The sequence below is a fragment of the Vulpes vulpes genome, chromosome 16 (genome assembly GCF_048418805.1).
Source record: "Vulpes vulpes isolate BD-2025 chromosome 16, VulVul3, whole genome shotgun sequence".
NCBI classification, from domain to species: domain Eukaryota; kingdom Metazoa; phylum Chordata; class Mammalia; order Carnivora; family Canidae; genus Vulpes; species Vulpes vulpes.
Genome location: NC_132795.1, coordinates 18,845,596 through 18,872,159, shown reverse-complemented (window position 1 = coordinate 18,872,159; position 26,564 = coordinate 18,845,596). Strand labels below are relative to the sequence as shown.

Sequence of the window (26,564 nt, the reverse complement as noted above, 5' to 3'; positions counted from 1 at the left end):
AAGATGTCAGGTCTCTGTAGTGTCTGCAATGCTGTTGGCTTTTGGTCACCATGCTACTACTAAGCTGGGGAGAGCTGGAAATAACCTGGGGTTAAAACATCACAGATTCCACTGGTTTACTGAGGTTCAGTTTCTTTTTGAATAGATACTTCTCAGTGGGGACTGGGTTTTGGTTAACTGCCAACATGCTATAACGTGTTTGGTTGGTTTGCATGTGTTTGCATTATTTTAGAGGGAGAGCAATATCACCGAGGCCCTCACTTAACAATTCTGAAAGTCAGTCTCTCTTCTGGAACATTTTGAAAGAGAATAGCAGGAGGGGTAAAGATGGCAGAGAAATAAGGGGACCCTAGGTTTGCTTGGCCCTTGAACATAACTAGATAAATATCAAATAGAAATTGATCTGAGGACAGCCCGGGTGGCTCAGCGGTTTAGTGCTGCCTTCAGCCCAGGGCCTGATCCTGGAGACCTGGGATCGAGTCCCATGTCAGGCTCCCTGCATGGAGCCTGCTTCTCCCTCTGCCTCTGCCTGTGTCTCTGCCTCTCTCTCTGTGTGTCTCTCTCATGAATAAATAAATAAAATATTTTTTTAAAAAATAAATTGATCTGAGTACTGAGACAGCAAAACTGAACGACTAGAGGTAGAAAAAAACACCATATCATGGAGGGTAGGAGCTTTGGGGAGCTGATTTGGGGAGAGTAGAGCTGTAGATATTACAAAGGGGAGAGACCCCTGATTACAGAGAGAGGAACAGGAGAGAAAGGAAAGAAAGAAAAAGAATGAAAGCACATGCAGGGACTTGCACAAGAGAAACTCTTTCCCCAAAACCATTGACTGGGAAAGAGAGAGGCTGAATACCACAAGTTTTATGAACAGTGAAGCTCAGGGTCTGAAGTTCAAAAATCTATGCCATTCCAGGGTCACGCCTGGTGGGCTTAGCAGTCCTCTGGTGGGGAAGGAGGGTGGAAAGCCAGGAGTGGGCAGTATGGTCTGAGGATCCTCTGGGTTGCACAGGGAGAAGCAGTTCCCTGCTTGGAATACATTTGGGAGTAGTGACATAGCCTCTCTGGGGACAAAAAATCTGACAGTCACCATTGAGCTGCCCCCTTCCCCAACATAGGAACAAAGACAGCCGCTGAGGGCAGCAAACCTTGGTACTGGTTTTTAGCTGCACTTTACCATAAACTCTGAACCACTCTGTGCTTGTGCAACTGATTTCTGGAACAAGCCTGCACTAACCACAGCACAGTGAGATCCTACCCCAGAAGATAGGCGAGGATCTCCAAAATTTGGAGTTTTGAAACCCAGCTGCCCTCCTGAGAAAAAACACAGGAGTGCTATGCCGCCTGGCTGGTGGACAGCTTCAAGACAGGCATGGTGAAGGCAAGGGCTCTGTCAGAAGCTGGGGACACAAGAGGTAATTGTTTCCTCTTCCGGCTTCCTGAAGAGTGGCAGGTGTTAGCTGCTTGCTCAAGGGAGGAGAGAGCCTGACAGTGCCATTTTCCACCCTGCTATCAGCACTGACCAACTTCAGGAGGCAAAACAGCACCACCTAGTGGAGGTAGGAGCTTCTGCACCAAGCATTCTCCCCGGCTATGCCCTGGGTCTCTACTAGGGCAAGTCAGCTTGAGAATCAGCACCGCAGGTCCCACTCCCGCAAGACCCAACAGAAACCCCTTACATGTACTAAGTCTGCTGATCATAGGGTGCTCCAAAGCTTAAGCTCTTAAGGGAAATAGGACCTAGCTTTTTTTTTTTTTTTTGACATTTTTTAAAAAAGATTTATTCATTTATTTTAGAGCAGGGGGAGGGGCAGAAGGAGAGGGAGAATCTCAAGCAGACTCCCTGCTGAGTGCAGAGCCCAGCACAAGGCTCAATCTCAACCCCAAGATCATGACCTGAGCTGAAATCAAGAGTTGAGTGCTGGGGCAGCCCCAGTGGCACAGCAGTTTAGCGCCACCTGCAGCCCAGGGTGTGATCCTGGAGACCCTGGATCGAGTCCCACATCAGGCTCTCTGTATGATGCCTGCTTCTCCCTCTGCCTGTGTCTCTGCCTCTCTCTCTTTCTCTGTCTCTATGAATAAATAAATAAAATCTTTAAAAAAAAATAAAATAAAAAAGAGTTGGATGCTTAACCTACGAGCCACCCAGGCACCCCTTGGACCTCTTCCTAATATAGGCATGACTCTCAGGAGGAGGAGTACAACAGGCTTCCCTAACTATCACACACACAAAAACAGTGACCTAGACAAAAATGACAAGACATAGGAATTCACCTCAAAGAAAGAACAGGAACAATTCATGGCCAGGATTTATCACTACAGATACAAATAGGATGTCTGAACCAGAATTTAAAATGACAATCCTAAGGATTCTAGCTGGGCTTGAGAAAAGCATTAGAGAGATTCTTATGAGAGAATCCTTTACTGCAGAGACTAAAAAAACCCTAAAAACTAGTTAGGCCAAAATAAAAAATGCTATAACCAAGATGCAAAACTGACTTAATGCAATGACCACAAGGATGAACAATAATGAATGCACATATATCCATACAATAGAACTATACTCAAACATAAAGACCAAACTATTGATACATGTAAAAACATGGAGGAATCTTAAAAGCATTATGTTAGACACAAAAGATCAGTGGTTGCAGTGCACTAGAGTGAGAGAAGAGAACTGACTGCAAAGGAGCACAAGAAGGCTTTTTGGAGTGACAAAAATATATCACTGAATGAATCAGTGATATAAAAGATAAAATTATGGAAAATAACAAAGTTGAAAAAAGAGGGAATGAAAGGTATTGGATCACAAATGTAGACTTAAGGAACTCAGTAACTCTTTAAAGCATAATAACATTTGTATCATAGAGTCCCAGGAGAAGAGAAAGAAAAAGAAGCAGAAGGTTTATTTGAGCAAGGTTTATGTGAAAACTTCCGTAATCTGGGGAAGGAAACAGACGTTGAAATCCCAAGAAGCACAGAGAACTCCCATTAAATTCAACAAAAGCCAGTCATCATCAAGACAAAACATAATCAAATTCATAAAGTACACAAAAGAAAGAATCTTGAAAGCAGCAAGGAAAAATAAGTCCTTAACCTCTAAGGGAAGACAGATCAGGTACACAGCAGATCTGTCCACAGAAACTTGACAGGCCAGTGAAAGTGGCATGGTATATTCAACATGCTGAATGGGAAAAATATGCAGCCGAGAATACTTTATCCAGCAAGGCTGTCATTCAGAAGAGAAGGAGATAGAGTTTTCCAGACAAAGAAAAACTAAAGGAGTTAGTGATCACTAAACCAGCTCTGCAAGAAATATTAAAGAGGATCTTTGAGTGGGAGGAGGGGGAGACCAAAAACAACAAAGACTAGAAAGGAACTGAGAACGTCACCAGAAACACCAACTCTACAGGTAACATAATGGCACTAAATTCATATCTTTCAGCAATCACTCTGAATGTAAAAGGACTAAATGCTCCAATCAAAAGACATAGGGTATCAGAATTTATTAAAAACATAAGACCCATCTATATGCTGTCTACAAGAGACTCATTTTAGACCTAAAGACATCTGCAGATCGAAAGTGAGGAGATAGAGAACCATCTATCATGCTAACAGATGCTGAGAGAAAGCTGGAGTAGCCACCCTTATGTCAGACAAGGTAGATTTTAAACCAAAGACTAACAAGAGATGAAGAAGGGCACTATATCGCAATAAAGGAGTCTATCCATCAGGAATATCTAACAATTGTAAATATGTATGCTCCCAACTTGGGAGCACCCAAATATATAAACCAGACTTGTAACCAGCAGAGAAATTGAATCAATAAAAAATCTCCCAACAAACAAAAGTCCAGGGCCAGATGGCTTCCCAGGGGGATTCTACCAAATTTTTTTGTTGTTGTTGAACATTTTATTGTTTGAGAGAGAGAGAGATCATAAGCAGGGGGGAAGAGCAGAGGGAGAAGCAGACTCCCTGCTGAGCAGGGAGCCCAATGCAGGACTCAATCCCAGGACCGTGGGATCATGACCTGAGCTTAAGGCAGATGCTTAACTGAGTCACTCAGGTGCCCTATCAGGCATTTAAAGAAGAGTTAAAACCCATTTTTCTGGGATCCCTGGGTGGCGCAGTGGTTTAGTGCCTGCCTTTGCCCCAGGGTGCGATCCTGGAGACCCAGGATCGAATCCCACGTCGGGCTCCCGGTGCATGGAGCCTGCTTCTCCCTCTGCCTATGTCTCTGCCTCTCTCTCTCTCTCTCTGTGTGTGACTATCATAAATAAATAAAAATTTTAAAAAAATAAATAAAATAAAACCCATTTTTCTCAAACTCTTCCAAAAAATAAAAATGGAAAGAAAACTTCCAAACTCATCCTAGGCACCCAGCATTACTTTGATTCTAAAGCCAGACAAAGACTCCGGTAAAAAGAATTGCAGGCTAGTATCCCTGATGAACATGGATGCAAAAATTCTCAAGATCCTAGCAAATCAAATCCAATAGAAATTTAGAAGAATTATTCACCATGATCAAGTAAGATTTATTCCTAGGCTGCTAGAGTGGCTCAATATTTGCAAATCAATCAATGGGATATACCACATTAATGAAAGAAAGGATAAGAACCATATGATCCCCCCAGTCGAATGCAGAAAAATTTGACCAAACACAGCATCTATTGATAAAAACCCTCAACCAAGATGGAACATATCTCAACATCATAAAAGCCATATATGAAAGTCCCACAGCAAATGTCCTCAGTGGAGAAAAACTGAGAACTTTTCCTTTACAATTAGGAACTAGACGGGGATCTTCATTCTTACCATTACTATTCAACATAGTATTGGAAGTCTTAGCCTCAGCAACCAGATAACAAAAAGAAATAAAAGGTACTTAAATCAGTGGGGAAGAAGTCAGAATTTCACCATTTGCAGATGACATTATACTCTGTGTAAAAAACCTGAAAGACTCCACCAGAAAATGCTAGAACTGATATATGAATTCAGCAAAATCACAGGTTATAAAATCAATGTACAGAAATCTGTTGCATTTCTATATACCAAAAATGAAGCAGCAGAAAAATAATTAGTCCCATTTACAATTGCACCAAAAATAAGATACCTAGGAATAAACCTAAATAAAGAGGTAAAAGATCTGTACTCTGAAAACTATAAAACACTTATGAAAGAAATGGAAGAGGACACAAAGAAATGGGGAAAAAAATTTCATGCTCATGGATTGGAATAAACATTGTTAAAATGTTTATACTACCCAAAGCAATCTACACATTCAATGCAATACTTCTCAAAATACCACCAATATTTTTCACAGAGCTAGAACAAAGAATCCTAAAGTTTTATGGAACCAAAAAACCTACAGTAGCCAAAGCAATCTTGAAAAGCAAAATGGGAGACATCGCAATTCCAGAGTTCAAGCTGTATTCAAAAGCTGTAATCATCAAGACAGTCTGATAATGGCACAAAAACAGGCACATACATCAATGAAACAGAATAGAAAACCCAGAAATGGACCCATAAGTATATGGTCAACTAATCTTCCACAAAGCAGGAAAGAATAGCCAGTGTAAAAAAGAATGTCTCTTCAACAGTGTTGGAAAAACTGGACAGCGACATGCAGAAGAATGAAACTGGACCACTTTTCTTACACCATGCATAAAAATAAATTCAAAATGGATGAGAGGAAAAAAAATTTTTTTAATTAAAAATTAAAAAAAAATTTGATGAGAGACCTAAATGTGAGACAGGAATCCATCACAATCCTAGAGGATAACACAGGCAGCAACCTCTTTAACCTCTTTAACTTTGGCTGTAGCAACTTCTACAAGACACATTGCTGGAGACAAGGGAAACAAAAGCAGAAATGAATTATTGGGACTTCAGGATAAAAAGCTTCTTCATAGCAAAGGAAACAATCAACAAAACAAAGGCTGCCTACAGAACGGAGAAGATATGCAAATGACATCTGATAATGGGTTAATATCCCAAATCTGTGAAGAACTCATCAAACTCAACACCCAAAAACCAAATAATCCAATCAAGAAATGGGCAGAAGACATAAAATAGACATTTTTCCAAAGAAGACATCCAGATGGCTTACAGACATATGAAAAAATGTTAAACACCCCTCATCATCAGGAAATACAAATCAAAACCACAATGAGATACCACCTCACACCTGACAGAATGGCTAAAATTAGCAACACAGTAAAAAACATGTTGGTGAGGATGTAGAGAAAGGGGAACCCTCTTACCCTGTTTGTAGGCATGCAACCCGGTGCAACCATTCTGGAAAACAGTATGGTGGTTCCTCAAAAAGTTAAAAATAGAACTACCCCATGATCCAGTGATTGCACTACTAGGTATTTACCCAAAGGATACAAAAATAAAGATTCAAATATATACATCCTGATGCTTATAGCAGCGATATCAACAATAGTCAAACTATGGAGAGAGCAAAATGCCCATCGACTGATGAATGGATAAAGAGGTGGTATATATGTATATATAATGTAATATTACTCAGCCATCAAAAATGAAATCTTGCCATTTACAGCAACATAGGTAAAGCTGAAGTGTATTATGCTAAGTGAAATAAATGAGAGAAAGACAAATACCATATGATTTCACTTGTGTGGAATTTAGGGAAGAAAACAAGTGAACATGTGGGAAGAGGAGAAAAGAGAAGAAGGGGGAGGCAAACCATAAGGGACCTTTTTTTAAAAAAAAATTTCATTTATTTATTTTAGAGAAAGAACATGAATTGTGGAGTGGAGGGGCAGCAAGAGAAGGAAAGAAAGAGAAGCAGAAATCCCCCTGAGCATGGAGCCTGACTTGAGACTCCATCCCACAACCCTGGGGTCTTGACCTGAGCCAAAATCAAGTCACTTAATCAAGGGAACCACTCAGGCACTTCAAGAGACTCTTAACTATAAAGAACAAATAGGGTTGATGGAGGGAGGAGGGTGGGGGATGGGCTAAATGAATGATGGGAATTGAGAGTACTTGTTATGAGAAGCATTTTATGTAAGTGATAAATCACTAAATTCTACTCCTGAAGCCAATATTACACTATATGTTAACTAGAATTTAAATTTAAATTAAAATTTGGAAGAAAGAGAATGGTAATAGACAACAAACATACCAATAAATTTTCAAAGTTGTGATAGTGGCATATGTGGAGTTGACAAAATAATGTCCAGAAAAAGTGCTAAGTTCATATGGGAATCCGTGTATAATGAGTGGCATTTCAAATTAGTGGAAAAAAGACATATACTTAATGGTGAGCATTTCGAAAATTAAGTGAACAAATAAATCAATGGAATGCACACTTTATACCAAAGTAAATTTTCCTTTAAATGTGAACTTCAAGGTAAAGGCTCGGCATTGGTATGTGATACTTGGGATAAATTCAAACAATGGCTCAATACTAAGATTGTATAAGAGTGTAGTTTTGTCACGTAGTGTTTGGCCTGACAAGTTCCTTAAAAAGGAGTAGATATTCTGCAGTAGGGACGTCTGGGTGGCTCGGTGGTTGAGCATCTGCCTTTGGCTCAGTGGGTGATCCTGGAGTCCCGGGATCGAGTCCCACATTGGGCTCCCTACATGGAGCCTGTTTCTCTTTCTGCCTATGTCTCTGCCTCTATCTCTCTCTCAGGAATAAATAAATAAAAATTAAAAAAAAAAGATATTCTGGAGTAGACTGAGTTGATGAAGAAGGTAAGGTTTGGTACTTCAGTATCTGAGTGGGTGAACACTTAACACTCTGGGATTTTTCCCAGTTCTGTGCATGAATCTGAGATGGTTGCAAGTTCCATATTTTCCTAGAGTTGTTTTGAGATAAACAAAGCAAAAGAACTTTGTTTAGACAAAGGAAATCTTATGGGTTCATTATGTATCTATTAATGTGTTTTATTTTTTCTACCAGAAAGCATTTTTACCCCCAATATTTACCTTTCACATTAGGAATGTCTGTGATTATCTGTAAGTCAAACTTACATTGGCTTTTCTAAGTTTGCCTAGAAATAGCCTCAATTTAATGGTTTGTTTCCAACATCTTTTTTCACCTTTTAGTATGAAGTTATGTGAACTTGAGTAGTTACTATAGAATATAAGTTTTTAAGGTATCGGAATTATTTTGTTCATAACATGAAAGTAATTTTTAAATTATGTAGTAATATTCTGTTTTAATCATTATCTTCCTATTTTCTTCACACTTCACCCATCTCAAAGAGTTCTTTTATTTTTTTAAAAAGATTTTATATATTTATTCATGATAGACAGGGAGAGAGAGAGAGGCAGAGACACAGCCAGAGGGAGAAGCAGGCTCCATGCAGGTAGTCTGATGTGGGACTCGATCCTGGGTCTCCAGGATCACACCCTGGGCCAAAGCCAGGCGCTAAACCTCTGAGCCACCCAGGGATCCCCTCAAAGAATTCTTTTAAAGTATATTAACTGGGAGCACCTTTGGCTCAGGTCGTGATCTCAGGATCCTAGGATCTAGTTCCGCATCTGGCTTCCTGAAGGGAGCCTGCTTGTCCCTCTGCCTCTCTCTGCCTGTCATGAATGAATGAATGAATAAAATAAATAAATAAATAAATAAATATTTTTAAAAAAAGTATAATAACTGGTTCAACTCATTAATCTTGATACTATGGAATCATTAAAGCTTCCCTTCTCTTTCTCCAAAAAAAAAAAAAAAAAAAAAAAAGTATCTCAGCTACATCACTTTAAGTTGCTATAAAACCCATGTAGTGAGATTCTTTTCATTTTGAACATTTATGCTCTTTCTCACAATACTTAATTTTAATCCTTTACATTGTGACAAAACTTTCATGGATTTGATATGGTAGAGGAACTTAAATTTAAGTATATTACTCCACCAAACCTTTCTTCCATTATGTGACATGGGTGTAGTTATCCCTATCACGGCAGCCACACAAGACAGGATTTGTCATATGCATTTACCTGTTGGGATACCTGAACCATAGAAGAGTCAAGCAAATTGCTCGCAGTCACCTTGTTTCTGAGTGACAGAGCTAGAAAGAAAACAGTTTTTTCTGATTCCAAAGTCTCTTTACTACCCACTGTTTTTATTCCACATGGGATTTAATAAATATTTATTGAATGAAGGAATGGCAAAGAGACTGAGAAGTTTCTGTCACTGAAGCATGTGTAAGGTTTTACATATTTATGTTTATTGAATGTGATGAACCTTTTTTTTTAAATTTTAGAGTATTTTTAGAAACTACGATTTTAGTCTCTTAATTTCTATTAGGTTTGAGGTTTTTTTCAACTCTTGAACTTTTCATTTATATTTTCTGTTTGTATTATTATGATGGTGGTTCTGTTTTGTTTTGCAAATCAAAACCCTTTGACAGAATCTGAACCTGAACCACTGAGGGTATAATTGTAGGTAGAGCCAGTGTTAGCCTGACAAATCAACTAAACACCTGAATGTTTACTTTGATTACAGAGTTGAACTGTGAAATTAATCTACTTGCTGAATTTTTCTAAGATTTATCAAGAGAAATTAATAAATCATTGTGGTTTTCTGTTCCCTTTCAGCTTTCAGAAGAATTATTAGATAAATGGCTCTCTTACCCAGAGTCCCAGCATGTACCCCTCTGCCAGCATATGCTTGGTTTTGCTATGAAGTCTGTTACACAGATGGTAATGGGTAGTACATTTGAAGATGACCAGGAGGTCATTCACTTCCAGAAGAATCATGGCACAGTAAGTCTTGGGACAAATGTAAAATTATTCTTTCACCAAATTGGATAGTTTAATGATACAGACTTCACTCTCAAGAAGGTTTAAGGTCCTGTAGTGTAGAATTTCGTTGTTTTGAGCTAAAATGGCAATGCAAGCAAAGATAATTGTCTTTCTAAAAAATGTAAGAATTATTTTTTTAAAGATTTTATTTATTTATTTGACACAGAGATTGAGAAGGCACAAGCAGTGGGCAACAGCAGGCAGAGGAAGAGGGAGAAGCAGGCTCTCCACTGAGCAGGGAGCCTGATGTGGGCTTGATCCTAGGGTCTCAGGATCATGACCTGAGCTGAAGGCGGACGCTTAACTGACTGAGCCACCCAGGTGCCCCAAGAATTACCTTTTTTAAGCAATTTTTGAAATTTAAAAAGTAGATGACTATAGAAATTTCCTTTTAATACTTATCAGATATGTTACTAAATTCTAGAATAAAGAGAAAAACTTTAATAGAACTAGACTATGTCCCATATAGAAAGAAATTAAAGCCAGTGGAACATTAAAATGCTAATGAAATGAATGTGACTTAAAAAAAGGCTAATTCAGTCTAAAATTGATTTACTTTTTTTTTCTAAATTTGCATATGGAATTTATTTTATTCTATATTTTTATTAATCCCTGTATTAACTTATTTAATCCTAATATTAATTGATTCAAATCATACAAATGCAAGTCATTTTGCTGTATTTTGGGTCTCTGAAAGATTATTCCTTATTTTATTCAAATCTATAAAAACATTTTGGTTAAATAATCAGGATAGTGTGTTTAAAATTAAAATCACTACGAATTATGGCTTTACACCCTGTTATTGTTTAATATACTTTTTCCCATTAAAATGTTTTAACTGCATATCTCTGATGATTAACAAATATATATTTCTTGTTAACATATTCACGAGTGTAAAAATAAAGGTGGAAAAATCACTCTAACTTCCACTTCCTAGAGAAACTAATCTGTACCCAGGCAAAATAAATTGGTTAAGGAATTCCTAATAAAATGCCTTCATATTTTTTTTTAATTTTTATTTATTTATGATAGTCACAGAGAGAGAGAGAGAGAGGCAGAGACATAAGCAGAAGGAGAAGCAGGCTCCATGCACCGGGAGCCCGACGTGGGATTCGATTCCGGGTCTCCAGGATCATGCCCTGGGCCAAAGGCAGGCGCCAAACCGCTGCACCACCCAGGGATCCCATGCCTTCATATTTTAATGAAGAATCGATTTTTGACTCAGTTATTGTCTGATTTTTTCATGTTGACAAGATAGCATTTTTTATTATTTAAGATTTTATTTATTTATTCATGAGAGACACAGAGAGAGAGTCAAAGACATAGGCAGAGGGAGAAGCAGGCTCCATGCAGGGAGCCTGATATGGGACTCGATCCTGAGTCTTCAGGATCACGACCTGAGCCAAAGGCAGATGCTTAACCGCTGAGCCGCCTAGGCATCTCAAGATAGCATTTTTTAAAAGAGGCATCCACTATTATTTCCAAGATGACCTGTTCTATATGTTTTTATGCTGGTATTTTCTTTCTCTTCCTTTTTTCATTCTTTCCTTAGAACTTCAAAATAGAAATAATTTCAAACTTAGAGAAAAAGTTGCAACTAGTGTAAGGAAGTCCCATATATCTTTTACCCAGGTTCATCAGTTCACATTTTACCATGTTTGCTTTTGTCATTCATTATCTACTTTATCTGTCTTTACATTGCTCCCACTCTTACCTGAACCATTTGAGAGAAAAGTGGACATTTTGCTTTTTTTCCCTCCAAATACTTCAGTCTGTATTTCCTAAAAACAGGGTATTCTCTTACATAGTGACAACATAGTTTTCAAACTTGGGAAATTAAACATTTATACAATACTGTTATCCATAGCCCATATTCAAATTTCTTTATTTTCAGTAGTCAGACCTCTTTAATGTGGAACAGTTCCTCAGTTTCTCTTTGTTTTCTGACCTTGACATTTAACAAATGCAGGGCAGTTATTTTGTGCAGTGTCTCAATTTGGATTTGAGTAAATTCAAACTATGTATTTTTTGGAATGTGGTATTCTTTTAACAGTACTAGAAGTTGTCAAAGGAAAGTTTTCAGACCATAAACATGACTTAAATTCTTTCTTCAAATGATCTTTTAATATCCGTAGCACCACAGTGTCGCTGTTGTTCTATCATGCCACCAGGAATAATAACCAATTAATACATGCAGGGGCAATGACAACTGCATCATGACTGCTGTTTGGTTGGCAACAGTTGAGAGATGCCATCAATTGTAGAATGTATACTGATTTCCAGATGTCAAACTGAAAAATGTACTCCTCACATATAGTTGCATACTGTGTTTCTGAAATACCCCTCCAAAATCATTGTCCCAATTATTTTCCCAATGCTAGTGTGCTCTTTCCTTGACATTTAGAGTTATTGGTCCTTTAAATATTTGCCTATGTAATAAGTCAAAAGTGTTATTACATGATTATAATTTATATTTTTATTGTTTATAAGGTAAACATCATTTAATATTTTTATTGAACACTTGTGCTTCTTTTGTAGGATACTTTCTTATGTCCTTTGCCTATATTCCTACTGATGTGTTTCTTACTAATCAGAAAGAGCTGTTTATTTTTTAAAATTTTATCTTTATTTTTTAAAGTAATCTGTGTGCCCACAGTGGGGTTTGAACTCATGACCCCAAGATCAAGAGTTGCATGCCCTACTGACTAAGCCAGCCAGATAGCCCAAGAGCTCTTTATTTATTTTTTTTAAATTTTTTTATTTATTTATGATAGTCACACAGAGAGAGAGAAAGACGCAGAGACATAGGCAGAGGGAGAAGCAGGCTCCATGCACCAGGAGCCTGACGTGGGATTCGATCCTGGGTCTCCCGGATCGCGCCCTGGGCCAAAGGCAGGCGCTAAACTGCTGCGCCACCCAGGGATCCCAAGAGCTCTTTATTTTTATCTCAATTTTCATTTATAGGGCTTAAAAGCATTTATTTTTAAATGCAATTCTGGATTTACAATAAAATTGATAGAAAAGGGGGTCTTGGTGGCTCAGTTGATTAAGCATCTGACTCTTGATTTCTGCTCAGGTCATGATCTCAGAGTTGTGAGATTGAGCCCCACATTGGGCTCTGTGCTGGGTGGTGAAGCCTGCTTAGGACTTTTTCTCTCCTTCTCCCTTTCAAAAGAAAAACAAAAATTGAGAGGAAGACACAGAAGTTTCTTGTGTACGCCTTGCTTCCACACATGCATAGCTTTTACCATTATGGACATCACTTACCAGAATTGTACATTTTTTTCAAAGGATAAACCTATATATTGACATACCATAATTATTCCAAGGGTTCACAGTTGGTATTGTTCATTCAGTGGGTTTGGACAAATGTATAATGACGTATATCTATCATTATAATAACATATAAAGGATTTTCACTCCCCTAAAAATCCTCTGTCTATTCACCTCCTGCCCCTTCTTTCTGGCAAGCACTAATCATTTTATTGTATTAATAGTTTTGCCTTTTCTAGAAATGTCATATAGTTGGAATCATTCAGTACGTAGACTTCTCAGATTGGCTTCCTTCACTTACATATTTTTCACTTACATTTAAGCTTCATCCATGTCTTTTCATGGCTTGATAGCTCATTTATTTTAGCACTGAATAGTATTGCATTGTCAGGATGTACCACAGTTTATCCATTCATCTGCTAAAGGGTATCTTGATTGCTTACCAGTTTTGGCAGTTATGAACAAAGCTGCAGTGAAAATCTGTGTGCAGGTTTTTTTGTGTGGATATGTTTCCAACTCCTTTGGGTAAATAACAAGAGGTGTGATTGCTGGTAAAAGTATGTTTAGTTTTGTAAGAAACTGTTTTTGAGGATTCTATTGTATATCCTCTGGTTTAGAGATTCTTTCCTAAGCTGTGACCAGTGTACTAATAAGCCTGGGAAAGGCATTCTTCACTACTGCTGCAGTGTTTTTTATCTCTAGCATTTCGTTTTGGTTGTTAGGATTTCCATCTCTCTGCTTACATTGCCTGTCTGTTTTTGCATGTTGTGTACTTTATCCTTTACCTAAGGATCCTTTAGAACCTTTAGCAACATATTAAGCAGAGTTATTTTAAATTCCTGGAGGCACCTGAGAGGCTAAGTCGTTGGGCATCTAACTCTTGGTTTTGGCTCAGGTTGTGGTCTTGGGGTTGTTAGAGCAAGCCCAGAGTTGGGCTCCACACTGGGCGTGAGGCCTGCTTGAGGTTATCTTTCTCTCCCTCTCCCCCACCTCTCATGCCCTAAATTAATTAATTAATTAATTCCTTATCTGATAATGTCCCTGCCATATCCACATTCTCATGCTTGCTCTGTTTCTTCAATTGTGTTTCCTCTGCCCTTTGTAATATTTTTTTTTGATAGCTGTATGTAATATACCATGTAAAAGAAACTGGTGTCAATAGGCCTTTAGTAATGTGGTGGTGAGGTGTGGGGAAAGGGAAAGCATCCCATAGTCCTATGATTAGGTGTCAGTCTTTTAGTGAGCCTGTGCCTCTGGATTGTGAACTTCATAAGGGCTTCTCAGGGGGGTTTTCCTCCTCATTTAGGTGGGACAGGATGGCTAGTGGGCTAGAGTTTGGTACTTTCCTTCTTCCACACGAAACACTAGCCCTGACTGGAGTGGGATATTTCCCTTGTCCCAGGCAGTTAGGCTCCGACAAAACCCCAACAGGTTAGGCTCTGAGGGCAGGCCTTGTTAGGAAGAATAGAGTGTTCTGGTTTATTTCAAATTGGTTCCTTTTTCAGTCCCCCTGCTAGAAGCCCAAGGGGAATTTCTTCAGTTTTAACTGTGGGAACCTGGTTGAGCTCTTTGAGGTAAATCTCACAATATTTTGGGCGGGGGGAAGTCTGGCCTATGATTGGGTCTCCCTGGAGTTTTAATTCTTAAAGTTGTGTGCACTGAACCTCCAGCAGTTACAGTTCAGGTTTTCCTACCCCAGAACTGGCTCCTGAGGTGGTTTCTGCTCGTGGGTCTCTCTCTGGTAAGAGGTAACTCCCTGTTTTCACGTGTCTCTTTAATCCCGGGCCCTTTCCTGTCTTCCTCTTTTCCCAGTTTGTTTAATCCCTGGGTCTTCTCTTGTCTTAGGGTCCAAGAAGACTTGTTGATTTTTCAATCTGTTCAGCTTTTTGTCATTGGGATAAAGTAGCAAAATGAATTATGAATTTTTGTCCTCTGCTCTGTGTCATGCTCTGTTTCCTGGGGCACCTGGATGGCTTAGGTCATGATCTTGGGGTCCTGAGATCAAGCCCTGTGTCAGGCTTCTTGCTCAGTGGGGAGTCTGTTTCTTCCTCTGCCCCTTCCCCCTGCTCATAAAAAAACAGAAACAAAAACCTCCTTTCTTGCTTTAAGGGTAATCCTTTTTTTTTTTTTTTTTTTTAGGGTAATCCTAATATAAACATTTACTCTGCATTTTCTTAATACTTTTAATAATTTAAATTTTCACATTTAAAAAATCTATAACATATATCTTTGTAAGGTAAGAGTTAAGGACTCTTAACTATTAATAATTATTCAAATATTTAGCATGAGTGTTGTATTCTTTCCCTGTGTTCTTTCACAAATTTTCAATAAGCTAAGGTTTTTTTTCAGGAACTAATTATCCAGTTTTGAAATAATTAGAATTCTGTTTAATTGTTTACTATCCCTAAACCTTAGACTAAATATTTATCCTTTTTTCTGAATCTCAGTCAATGCTTTTTGTATCATAAATGAAGTGAAAACTTGGAATTCCCTATGAATTTGATTTATCCACTGTTAAAATAAAGTTGAAAATTGGCTCCACTGCCATGTCCTTTAAGTCCCCATTCCTACACCTTTTAAAGAAAAGAGACTTTTGACTTTCTAGTTATAATTAGTTTTAAAGTACCCTTACTGAAATTATTAAAATATAGTTGTATTCTATCCTCAGAGACTATGGAGTAAATTATTATGCAGCCCACTTAAAAGGGAGAGCTTAATTATCAGATCTGTTGGTAAGATAGGAGTTTCTCAATTATTGGCTGAGATTGCTTATTATTACTTAAAAAAAATCTACTTTATTAGATAATAGGTATGTTTTCCTATTTTCAGGTTTGGTCTGAGATTGGCAAAGGCTTTTTAGATGGATCACTTGATAAAAGTACTACTCGGAAAAAACAATATGAAGATGGTAAGTTTTGCCACTCTTAAATTATAGTAATGACAGAAGGATATGTGCCCCAATTTTAATAAGATTCTCTCTGAATCATGAGATTATAGGTCATGTATATTTTCTGTCTTTATGTTTTTCTCCTACATTTCCTATATTAAAGTTTTTTCCTAAACAAAAGAGAGGTAAAAGCAGTGAATCAGTAAATGAAACTCTAGTACTCACTCTAGAATGAGGCTGGTATAGCCTATAGGAAAATGTAAGGGCACAGTTTTAAGAAAGCAAACTTGATAATACATATTAAGATACATAAATAATGAATGAAATTATCGAAGAGAAGAAAAATGTTATTTTTTTTTGTCGTGCTATTTCTGTAAATAGAAAACCAGAAGCCATCTAAATGTCCAACAATATAGATAGGAATTGCTAAAGAAATAATACCAACTTAAATATTGTATAGATATTTGTAAAATATGTAGCAACATAACAATTCTTGCTATTATAACAAGAGTAAAAATATTTTCAAAATTGTTGGGCATTAGTTACAACTTTGTAAAATCTAACAAAAAATAGCAATTTTAGTTTAAGATGACTCCACAAAATTATTCTATTTTGGTTGTATATCTTCTGTCAGTAATTTAATTATTTTAATCCTTTAATACCTTTATTTTGACCTGCTTCAATTCTTTTTTTTTAGAAGCAGGATAAATTAAAATACATGGGCTGTATTGGAACAGTGGATTATTTTTCATATATAATCGTATTGCTTCCCAGTATTCTCATCCTTCATTCTTTCAATAGATGTTTATTGAGGGTTGTAGGCACTGTTTTGTGTGTAGGAGACAAAATTCCCCGCCCTCATGGGGCTTACCATTCTAGTGATTCCCTTGATGTCCAACATAAACCCAAAGAAGCCAATTTAACGGACACATTTTCTGCACTCTGGTTTTTGTTGCCTTTGTGATTATCTTGATGGATGCATTTAAGACTAATTCCCGGGATCCCTGGGTGGCGCAGCGGTTTGGCGCCTGCCTTTGGCCCAGGGCGCGATCCTGGAGACCCGGGATCGAATCCCACATCGGGCTCCCGGTGCATGGAGCCTGCTTCTCCCTCCGCCTGTGTCTCTGCCTCTCTCTCTCTCTCTCTCTGTGACTATCATAAATAAATAAAAATTAAAAAAAAAATTTAAGACTAATTCCCCTTAATAAAAAATGTATTTCACAAATATTGGTTCAATTAATAAAAAATAAAAATTAATAATTTATATTCTTTTATTCTAAATAAAAGTAGCTTTTCTAACATGTTATGTTCCTTAGGTTTTAACACTGGCATAAATCAAATTTGAACTTTTATTGAAAATGATTCTTTGGAAAAAAAAAAAAAGAAAGAAAATGATTCTTTGGTATTTATGTGAGTAGGATTCCATGGCTGAATCAGTGCATCCTTTGTTTAAGTGAGTCATTCTTAACCTGGTCTGTACATTAAAATCCCCTCAAGAACTTAAAAAAACCCTGAATTTCAGGCCTCACCCTAAACCAGTTTATTCAAAGTCTAAGAGAGAGGCCCCCTGGGCATTAGATATATCTATGATATATCTAGCTTTGCAGAGTATTCTGATATATTGGTAAGGTTGAGAATATATAGCAATAGTTCCCAAACTTTGCTACACATTGACTGTTTTAAGAAATATAGGGGGCACCTGGCTGGTGCAGTTAGAAGAGCATGGGCTTTTTGATCTCAGGGTCATGAGTTCCAGTCCCACACTGGGTGTAGAGATTACAAAATAAATAATTAATTAATTAAAAAATAATAAATATTGACATCCAAGCTTCCATTCCTAAACATTTGGATTTAATTCGTATGAGGTGTGACTTGTACTTTACAATTTTTTTTTTTTTTTTAAGAGAAAGCAAAAGTAGTGGGCGGTGGGATAGAAGGAGAGAGAGAAAATCGCAAGCAGACTCCATGCCTACTGTGGAGCCCAACACAGGGCTGGATCTCTCTACCCGAATTATGACCCAAGCCAAAATCAAGAGTCAGACACTTAACTGACTGAGCATGCAGATGCCCCTACTTTATGATTTTTTAAAAAAAGCTTCCTAGGTGATTCCAATCTGTAGCAAAGGTAGGAACCACTGCATCACAGTGTTAATTTTTCATTTTTTTAATTAATTAATTAATTAATTAATTAATTTTAGATTTTTATTTATTTATTCATGAGAGACACACAGAGAAAGAGAGAGGCAGAGACACAGGCAGAAGGAGATGCAGGCTGCATGCAGGGAGCCCGATGTGGGACTCGATCCTGGATCCCAGGATCAAGCCCTGGGCTGACGGCAGCACTAAACCACTGAGCAACCTGGGCTGCCCTAATTTTTCATTTTAATCACTAATGTGTTACATTATAATATCTATATCTATATCTATGTTTATAATGTGTTACATTATAATATCTATAATATTATGGTATATTTTTGGTGCTGGAGAGATGTCCATGAACAAAACAAAACAAAAGAAAAATGCCTGTCTTTGTGGTACCACATTCTAGTGGGAAGTGGTAGACAATAATCTAAATAAGTAAACCAAATAGTGTGTTAAAAGATGAAAAGGGCCATGGAAAAAATTAAATCAAGAAGGAGGATAGGGTGTGCTAGGAATGGGGAGGTTGCAATTTTAAATAGATTAGGAAGGGCCTCAGGCAGCCCCGGTGGCGCAGCGGTTTAGCGCCGCCTGCAGCCCGGGGTGTGATCCTGGAGACCGGGGATCGAGTCCCACATCAGGCTTCCTGCGGGGAGCCTGCTTCTCCGTCTGCCTCTGTTTCTGCCTCTCTCTCTTGCTCTGTCATGAATAAATAAATAAAATCTTTAAAAAAAAAAAAAAGTTGCATGCTCTACCAACTCAGTCAGCCAGGTGCCCCAATCTGAGTTATGTTTTTAAAGGGTCATTCTGGCTGCTGTGATAAGTTATAAGCACCTAGAACAGAAGCAGAGAGACTAATTCAGGGGCTGTTGCAATGAACCATGCAAGAGAAATAATGTGACTCGGACTAGGTGGTGAGCAGCAGAAAATACAGAATAAAAAAAAAAGTAAGGAAGAGTAATTCTGTATTTTGAAGTTAGAATACCAACACTAGCTGACAGGTTAGTTGTATGATGTAAGGGAGAAGGAGACACCAAGGTTTTAGGCCTGAATATTTGGAAAATGAGGTTGTTAGGGAGATGGGGCAGACTTGGGAAGATCTGGTTTGGGAGGGGAAAGATCAAGAGTTCATTTGTGCATATGTTATGTTTAATAGGCTTCAGACATCTAAGTGGAGATGCTAAATTAGTTGTTAGCTATATGAATCGAGTTCAGATGAAAGAGATCCTGACTGGAAATATTAATTTAGGAGTATTCAGTCCATAGATTCTATTTAAAGCCTTGAGACTAGTGACCATCAAGGTAATGAATGTAAATAGAAAAAGAAGAGAGGTCCAAAAACTGAGTCCTGACCTTGGTCATTCTATCATTAAGAAGTTTGAGAAATGAGAAGGAATCATCAAAAGGCCCTGAAAATGAGCAGGCAGCAAAGTAGGGGAAGGTATGGGGTCCAGGAGAGCATGGAATTCCAAGATCCAAATGAAAATCTTAACACTTAGAGAGTATTTGATCAACATCATCAAATCCCTTGACGGGTCAAGTAAGATGGAGACTGAGGAATGACCCCTGGATAATTTTGGCTGTTGGATACCAGTTATTTATCCTATATCTTTTTGGTTTCAGGAATTTACAATTCTGATTATTTCACGTCTGTTTCTGTCCCTAAATTCCTTTATTTTTTAAAGATTTAATTTATTTATTCATGAGAGACAGAGAGAGAGAGAGAGGCAGAGACACAGGCAGAGGGGGAAGCCAGCTCCATGCAGGGACCCCAATGTGAGACTCAATCCTGGGACCCCAGGATCATGCCCCGGGCCAAAGACAGGCGCTAAACCGCTGAGCCACCCAGGGATCCTCCCCCACTAAATTCCTGATGTGGGAAAAGAGTGGAGTTAAGAGGGCAGAATTTAGAAGGAAAGTAGACAGTATCAGAGGAGAGGTTTATGTGTGTGAAGGCTTTCCAGGTGCTGGCGTTAGTTCTAGTTCTTGACCTGGGTAGTGATAATATGGTGATAGCATATAATTTATAATTATTCCTTAAATTGTACATATATAGTTTATGCAGATTTTTGTATGTAAAATTTAGCAAAAAGATAAGTTGATGAATCTAAATATAAGTCAGCTTCTTAAAAATTGTTGGTTACAACTCTTTTTTAAGTTTTATTCTGCACACAGCAACATTGTACAGAAATATTTTTAAACGTTCAGTCTTTACAAATGCTTATTCTAAAATCTTTTTTGTATTTCTTCTCTAAGCTCTTATGCAACTGGAATCTATTTTAAAGAAAATCATAAAAGAACGAAAAGGAAAGAACTTCAGCCAACATATTTTCATTGACTCCTTAGTACAAGGGAACCTTAATGACCAACAGGTGATGTGACTGTTAAATGTTTATCAAGTAAACAATGATCATACATGTATAATATGCTTTGAATTCACTTTAATCCAGATGCCCTCCTAATATTCAGTGGCTTCTCTTTTATTGTACATCATCCATAAATAGTACAAGTATTTGGTCTCTTGTTCTTTAGCTCTTTGAAGCAACTGTGTATTATTTACTTTTGGGTAGGCAAATATTGAATCAAATTCCCCGATCATAAAAGAGGAGGACTTACATGACTAGGTTTGGCAGCTTGGCTTGCTCCCAGAGCGCCGGCGTGCCACTTGTTTGTGTTATTGTCGGGCCAAGGATGAGAGTGGAGTCATCATTTCCATGCCTGTTCATGGTGGGAATCTTTTGCCCACTCTCCACATACAAGTCTTCATAGAATGGTTTTCTGGATGTGTGAAGGTGCAGAAACTGAGTGAGACTCCAAGGACAGCAGCAGCCTCTCCTCCACTGTTCGTGAGGCTGCGTTGCTGCACCAGGCCAAGCCCGAAAGATGGCACTGAGCCAGTTTGTTTGCAAAACACAGAGCAGGAGCCGGTGATAACACCAATAAATGTTTATTGCATCAAAAAGCCAATGCAGTTTTTAGGTTGTGTTTTACTTTTTTTTTTTTTTAACTGAAAACATTGTAAAGAAATACTATGCTTTTTTCCTTTTCCTTGACCCTAATTCTATACTATAGGTTATTTTAGTAGGGTCTAATACAGGCCACTTCACATTTTACACTTTCTAAACTTAGTTTCCTCTCCTAGATCCTTGAAGACAGTATGATATTTTCTCTGGCCAGTTGCATAATAACCGCAAAATGTAAGTATGAATTGATTTCTTTTTGAGATAGATTATAAAATATACACAGGTAAAATAAAGGAAACATTGTTTGCAAGACCGCTTTATAATTTTCTTTCTTCTAGACTTTTTTATTCTTGTTTGAAAGGCTTGATTCACACAGCTACCTTTTTTTTTTTTCACCCCAGGTGCTCTATGCCACCTCTGAACATTGCCATAAATTTCTTGACACAGTTTATGGATTGTGAATTCTAGTTAGTGCCTTTAAAATGAACTGTTATTGACACCTTTCCAACCAGAGCAGTGAGCTTTTCAATTTCCTGCTGCAGCTTTTCACTTTGACTCCAATCCAGTTTGCTATTATTAAGGTCTACCAACAGAGGATATAGGCCACAGAAATCACGATTTAAAAGAACTCCTCTCTTGGTGGAATTGAAGGTGAATTCAATTTTATTTAAAATTCTAAAATGTGTGATATATTTCTAAGTTTCCTTACTGCTTTTTAGTTTAGCAGAGTACCATTCATTCACATGGTATTTATAGAAATTTGCATATGTTTATAGAAATATACTAATATAAAATGCTAAAGGAAGTATTAAAACATCAGTTTGAAATAAAAAAAAATTATGTTCATTTGAAGGATTTCATTTGCAATTCTCTGTTTAAAAACAGTGATTAAAAATGTAAACTTTCAGGATGCCTGGGTGGCTCAGCGGTTGAGCGTCGGCCTTTGTCTTGGAGTGTGACCCCGGAATCCCGGAATCAAGTCCCATATCAGGCTCCCTCCATGGAGGGAGCCTGCTTCTCCCTCTGCCTGTCTCTGCCTCTCTCTCTGTGTGTGTCTTACATGAATAAATAAATAAAATCTTTTTTTTTTAATGTAAACTTCCCTTATCTTTTTCTTCTTTGTAAAATTTTTGACATCTAGAGACGCTTGGATGGCTCAGCAGCTGAGCACCTGCCTTTGGCTCAGGGCATAATCCTGAATTCCCGGGTTCAAGTCCCACATCGAGCTTCTTGCATGGAGCCTACTTCTCCCTCTGCCTGTGTCTCTGCCTCTCTCTCTCTGTCTCTCATGAATAAATAAGTAAAATCTTTAAAAAAAAATTTTTTTGACATCTAGAGATGTCCAAGTATTAGAGATTAAATGGAATTTTAGGTGGGGCACCTGGATGGTTCAGTCGGTTAAGTGTCTGCCTTCGGTTCAAGTCATGATCCCAGGGTCCTGGGATTGAGCTCCACATCTAGCCCCACATTGGGCTCCCTGCTCAACACGGAGTTTGCATCTCCTCTTTCTGCTCCTCTCTTCCACTTGCACTCGCTCTATCAAATAATTAAAAAATATATTTTTTTAAATGGAATTTATGGCATGCCTGGGTGGCTCAGCAGTTGAGCATCGGCCTTTGACCCAGGGTGTGATCCCAGGATCTGGGATTGAATCCCACCTCAGGCTTCTTGCAGGAATCCTGCTTCTCCCTCAGCCTATATCTCTGCCTCTCTCTTTTTGTCTCTCATGAATAAATAAAATCTTTAAAAAAATAAGAAAAGGATCTCTGAATGTGGGGTTGTGCCATCAGCCGATTCCCAAGTGATTTTGAAAACCATTATCCTAAGCAATAACCAGTGCCCATTCTTGATCCAGTGTATTTACCATTACAAATAAAAATTTAGAATATTGATGTATATATAGGTAAATATCCTGCTACTTTAATTTGTATGAATCATTTCATTAGGTCTCCTGAAAGAACTGATAAATCAATATTTTTATTACACAAGGTTGGGTGAACCAGACAATCCATTACAGTTAACCAACATTTAACACTCCTCCAGATAATGAAGTTTATTTATTATCATTACGGTTTAACTGAAGGTAAAATGCATTTTTGGCTTCAGTTACTTGCGTTTTAAGAAAGAAATTGCAGATCTCTTTAGGAGTATTATATAAATATTCATGTTCTGTTCAAAGAAGTACAAATCTTGTGAACAATCTTGTTTTATTTTTTGGTAGCATTTATGTATTTTTCATATCAGAAAAGAAAATACAAGAAAAAAATAGTATATTTTATCTTATTCTACACCCAAACTATGAATTTGCTATTTTCATTGTTATTAATATACATTTTTACTTAGTGTGCACCTGGGCAATCTGTTTTTTAACCACCTCTGAAGAGGTTCAGAAAAAACTTTATGAAGAGATAGACCATGTTTTTGGAAAGGATCCTATTACTCCAGAGAAAATTGAGCAGCTCAGGTAAGAATACAATAAAAAGAAGAGGAGATCATTAATAGGTAAATTTGATGTAGTTTAACTATCTTATTTAAAGCTAATGATAAGGGATCCCTGGGTTGGGCAGTTGGGTGTCTGCCTTCAGCCCAGGGCATGATCCCGGAGACCTGGGATCAAGTCCCACATTGGGCTCCCTGCATGGAGCCTGCTTCTCCGTCTGCCTATGTCTCTGCCCCCACCCCCCGTGTCATGAATAAATAAAGCCTTAAAAAAATAAAGCTAATGATAATATCTAGGAAAGGTTATATATTTTTATAGGACTTAAAATATTTACATACAGATATTATTAGATAATTTAATTTGCTTTTTAAAATCATAGGGTAGTTTTTGGAAACCTTTACATTAGACTATATAAAATAGTATCAGTGATGTTTAAGTAAGCGGACACTCCTATTTTGTTGATGGAAATGCTAAATGGTACAGACCTGTTGGAAAAGTGTTGCAGTTAAACATACACTTACCATACAACCCAAAAATCCTCCGAGAGAAATTTACCCAAGAGAAATGAAAAAATATGTGCATACAGAGACATTTATGCAAATGTTTGTAGCAATATTATTCATGATAGCAAAAAACTGGAAGCAGTTCAGATGTTTATCAACTGGTGAATACATAAACAAATTGTGTTATATCTGTACCTTGGAATCTTCCCAAGTGGTAAAAAGTAATAGAATATCAATATGTACAACAAAGTGGATAACTGTCATTATGTTAAGTGAAAGAAGTGAAACACAAAGACTGTATACAATGTGATTTCATTAAGGTGAAACTATTGTGATAGGAAGCAGATTGGTGGTTGTTTGGGGCCAGGAATGTGGAGGGGATCAACTGGCAGGGAGAATGAGAAAAGTTTTTAGGGTGAAGAAACTGTTCTGTATCTTGATGATGGTTGTGGTAGCAGAATTGTACACAGTTACTAACATTTACCACATTGTATAGGTAAAACAGATTAATTTTTATATGTAGATAATACTTTAATTAAAAAGATTTTTTGGGATCCCTGGGTGGCGCAGCGGTTTGGCGCCTGCCTTTGGCCCAGGGCGCGATCCTGGAGACCCGGGATCGAGTCCCACATCAGGCTCCCGGCGCATGGAGCCTGCTTCTCCCTCCGCCTGTGTCTCTGCCTCTCTCTCTCCCTCTCTCTGTGACTATCATAAATAAATAAAAAATTAAAAAAAAAAAAAGATTTTTTAAGGGACACCAGGGTGGCTCAGTGGTTGAGCATCTGCTTTTGGCTCAGGGCATGATCCAGGGATCCTGGATCGAGTCCCACATTGGGCTCCCTGAGTGGAGCCTGCTTCTCCCTCTGCCTATGTCTCTGCTTCTCTCTCTGTGTGTCTCTCATGAATAAATAAATAAATAATTTTTTAAAAAGATATTTTAAAAATAGCAACTATGACTGTTGGAAGTCTGAGCCTGGGCAGCAGGCAATCAACTCTATATTGGAGCCTCTTTTAATCATAGAAAAGAAGATAGGGAGACTTCTGTTAACAAATTCTTCAAAATGTTGAAAGTTTTCTTTATTACCTTAAATATAACAATTTTTCATTTTAAAGTAGTACTTGTCACTTGAAGTTTTTATAATGCAGAAGTGTATGAAGTGGAAAGTGAAGGTTTTCTGTAAATGTATCCTTAAGAGATGACAATTGTTAAACTATTTCTACTATTTTTCTAGATTTTTCTCCATATATATGCATATATATTTATTTAAAAAATTTCAGAAAGTTTTAAAATATAAAAATAGAATTCTTCTGTCAGTTCCTTCTTTTTTCTAAATATTTTGTGGGCAGTATTCTTAAATGTATAACTCTACCATACCCAGTTAGCAATTAAGTTCTGTTGATTATGCTTTCCAAACATCTTATAGCTGGAAGTTTAATTTTAGTTCTTTTCATTGTCCCCACTCTATTCAGACCACTGTCAACTTGCCTGGGATGTTTCAACAGCCTTGGATGTTGCTCCCTCTAATCCAGTCTCCAAATTGCTACTGGAGCCTGTGACTCCATGCAGTAAACACTTTAGGTGCTTAAACATACAGATAACTTAGGACCAATACCAAGCCAACAGTCTCTGGGCATCAGAAGTTTTCAAAAGCTTCTCAGATGATTTCAATATGTTCTATTTCTAATTCTAATGTTGAGAATCACTGTTCTAGTAATCTTTTTATATCTGCGGAGTCAACATCTGGGCAGATGACTCCCCAGTTGAAAATCTTTTCAGCGATGTCTGGTTGCCCTTAAGATAAAATTTAAACTCACCAACATGGTTTATGAGACATTTCAAGAGCTAGTCCTTATATTCCTTTCCCACCTTATCTCTTATTTGTGTCTGTTCATACCTTAAATTTAGCTATACTGAAGTTGTTTTGTTTCTTCAAAGCTGCAGTACTCTTTCTTATCTCCTGGCTTTTGCATACTACTTCTTTGTCTAGATTCTCTCTTCCTTTCTCTTCTTCTAGCTAACTCCAGTTTTTCCTGCAGGTCCTAGCCTCAGGTGCTTATTTCTCTACAAAGTCCTTTCTTCAGTTAGATACTTCTGCCATGTGTTCTCCAAAACCCTGAATTTGCTTTATCATCACAGTTACTGTGCTTTTTAAACTGTTAATCCTTGAACAATCCTTGTTCATCCTACCTCTCTCTCTTTCCATGCCAACTAGACCTTGAGTGCCTTTCTATCTGTCCTATTCACTCTTGTAGCTCAGTATCTAACTCAGTGCTTCTAATGTAGCAGGTACCCAATAAATACTTGTTCAAAGAAGGAAAGAAGGATGTTTCCTTTTTTGTTATGTTGTTTTTAAGTATTATAAACAATCAAAATTCCAACGCTTGCATTTTTATTTAAATTTCCAGTTGTTTCTGTTAATAAAGATGAGAGTTAATAAAGTCCTAAAGATGAGATTGATATTTAAGGATATATACAATAATCTAGTATTTATGATTAGGGACTATAGAGTAAGGCAGACCTGGGTTTGAATCCTATTGACATCACTTCCCTGCTATGTGATCTTAGACAATTG

At 37.6% G+C, this 26,564-nt stretch overlaps 1 protein-coding gene across 5 annotated transcripts in view; it reads left to right on the top strand.

Annotated features, from left to right (window-relative positions):
* CYP20A1 (cytochrome P450 family 20 subfamily A member 1) overlaps positions 1-26,564 on the top strand; it is a 61,650-nt gene that overhangs the window by 21,125 nt on the left and 13,961 nt on the right. For all 5 annotated transcript variants that reach the window (XR_011997923.1, XM_026002512.2, XM_072742053.1 and 2 more), the window contains 5 exons: positions 9,580-9,747; positions 15,889-15,967; positions 20,342-20,457; positions 21,228-21,282; positions 23,392-23,512. Coding sequence is in view for 4 of the 5 variants with exons in the window: in XM_026002512.2 (XP_025858297.1) it covers positions 9,580-9,747; positions 15,889-15,967; positions 20,342-20,457; positions 21,228-21,282; positions 23,392-23,512 (539 nt within the window). In the remaining variant the exon portion in view is untranslated. The remainder of the gene's footprint in view (positions 1-9,579; positions 9,748-15,888; positions 15,968-20,341; positions 20,458-21,227; positions 21,283-23,391; positions 23,513-26,564) is intronic.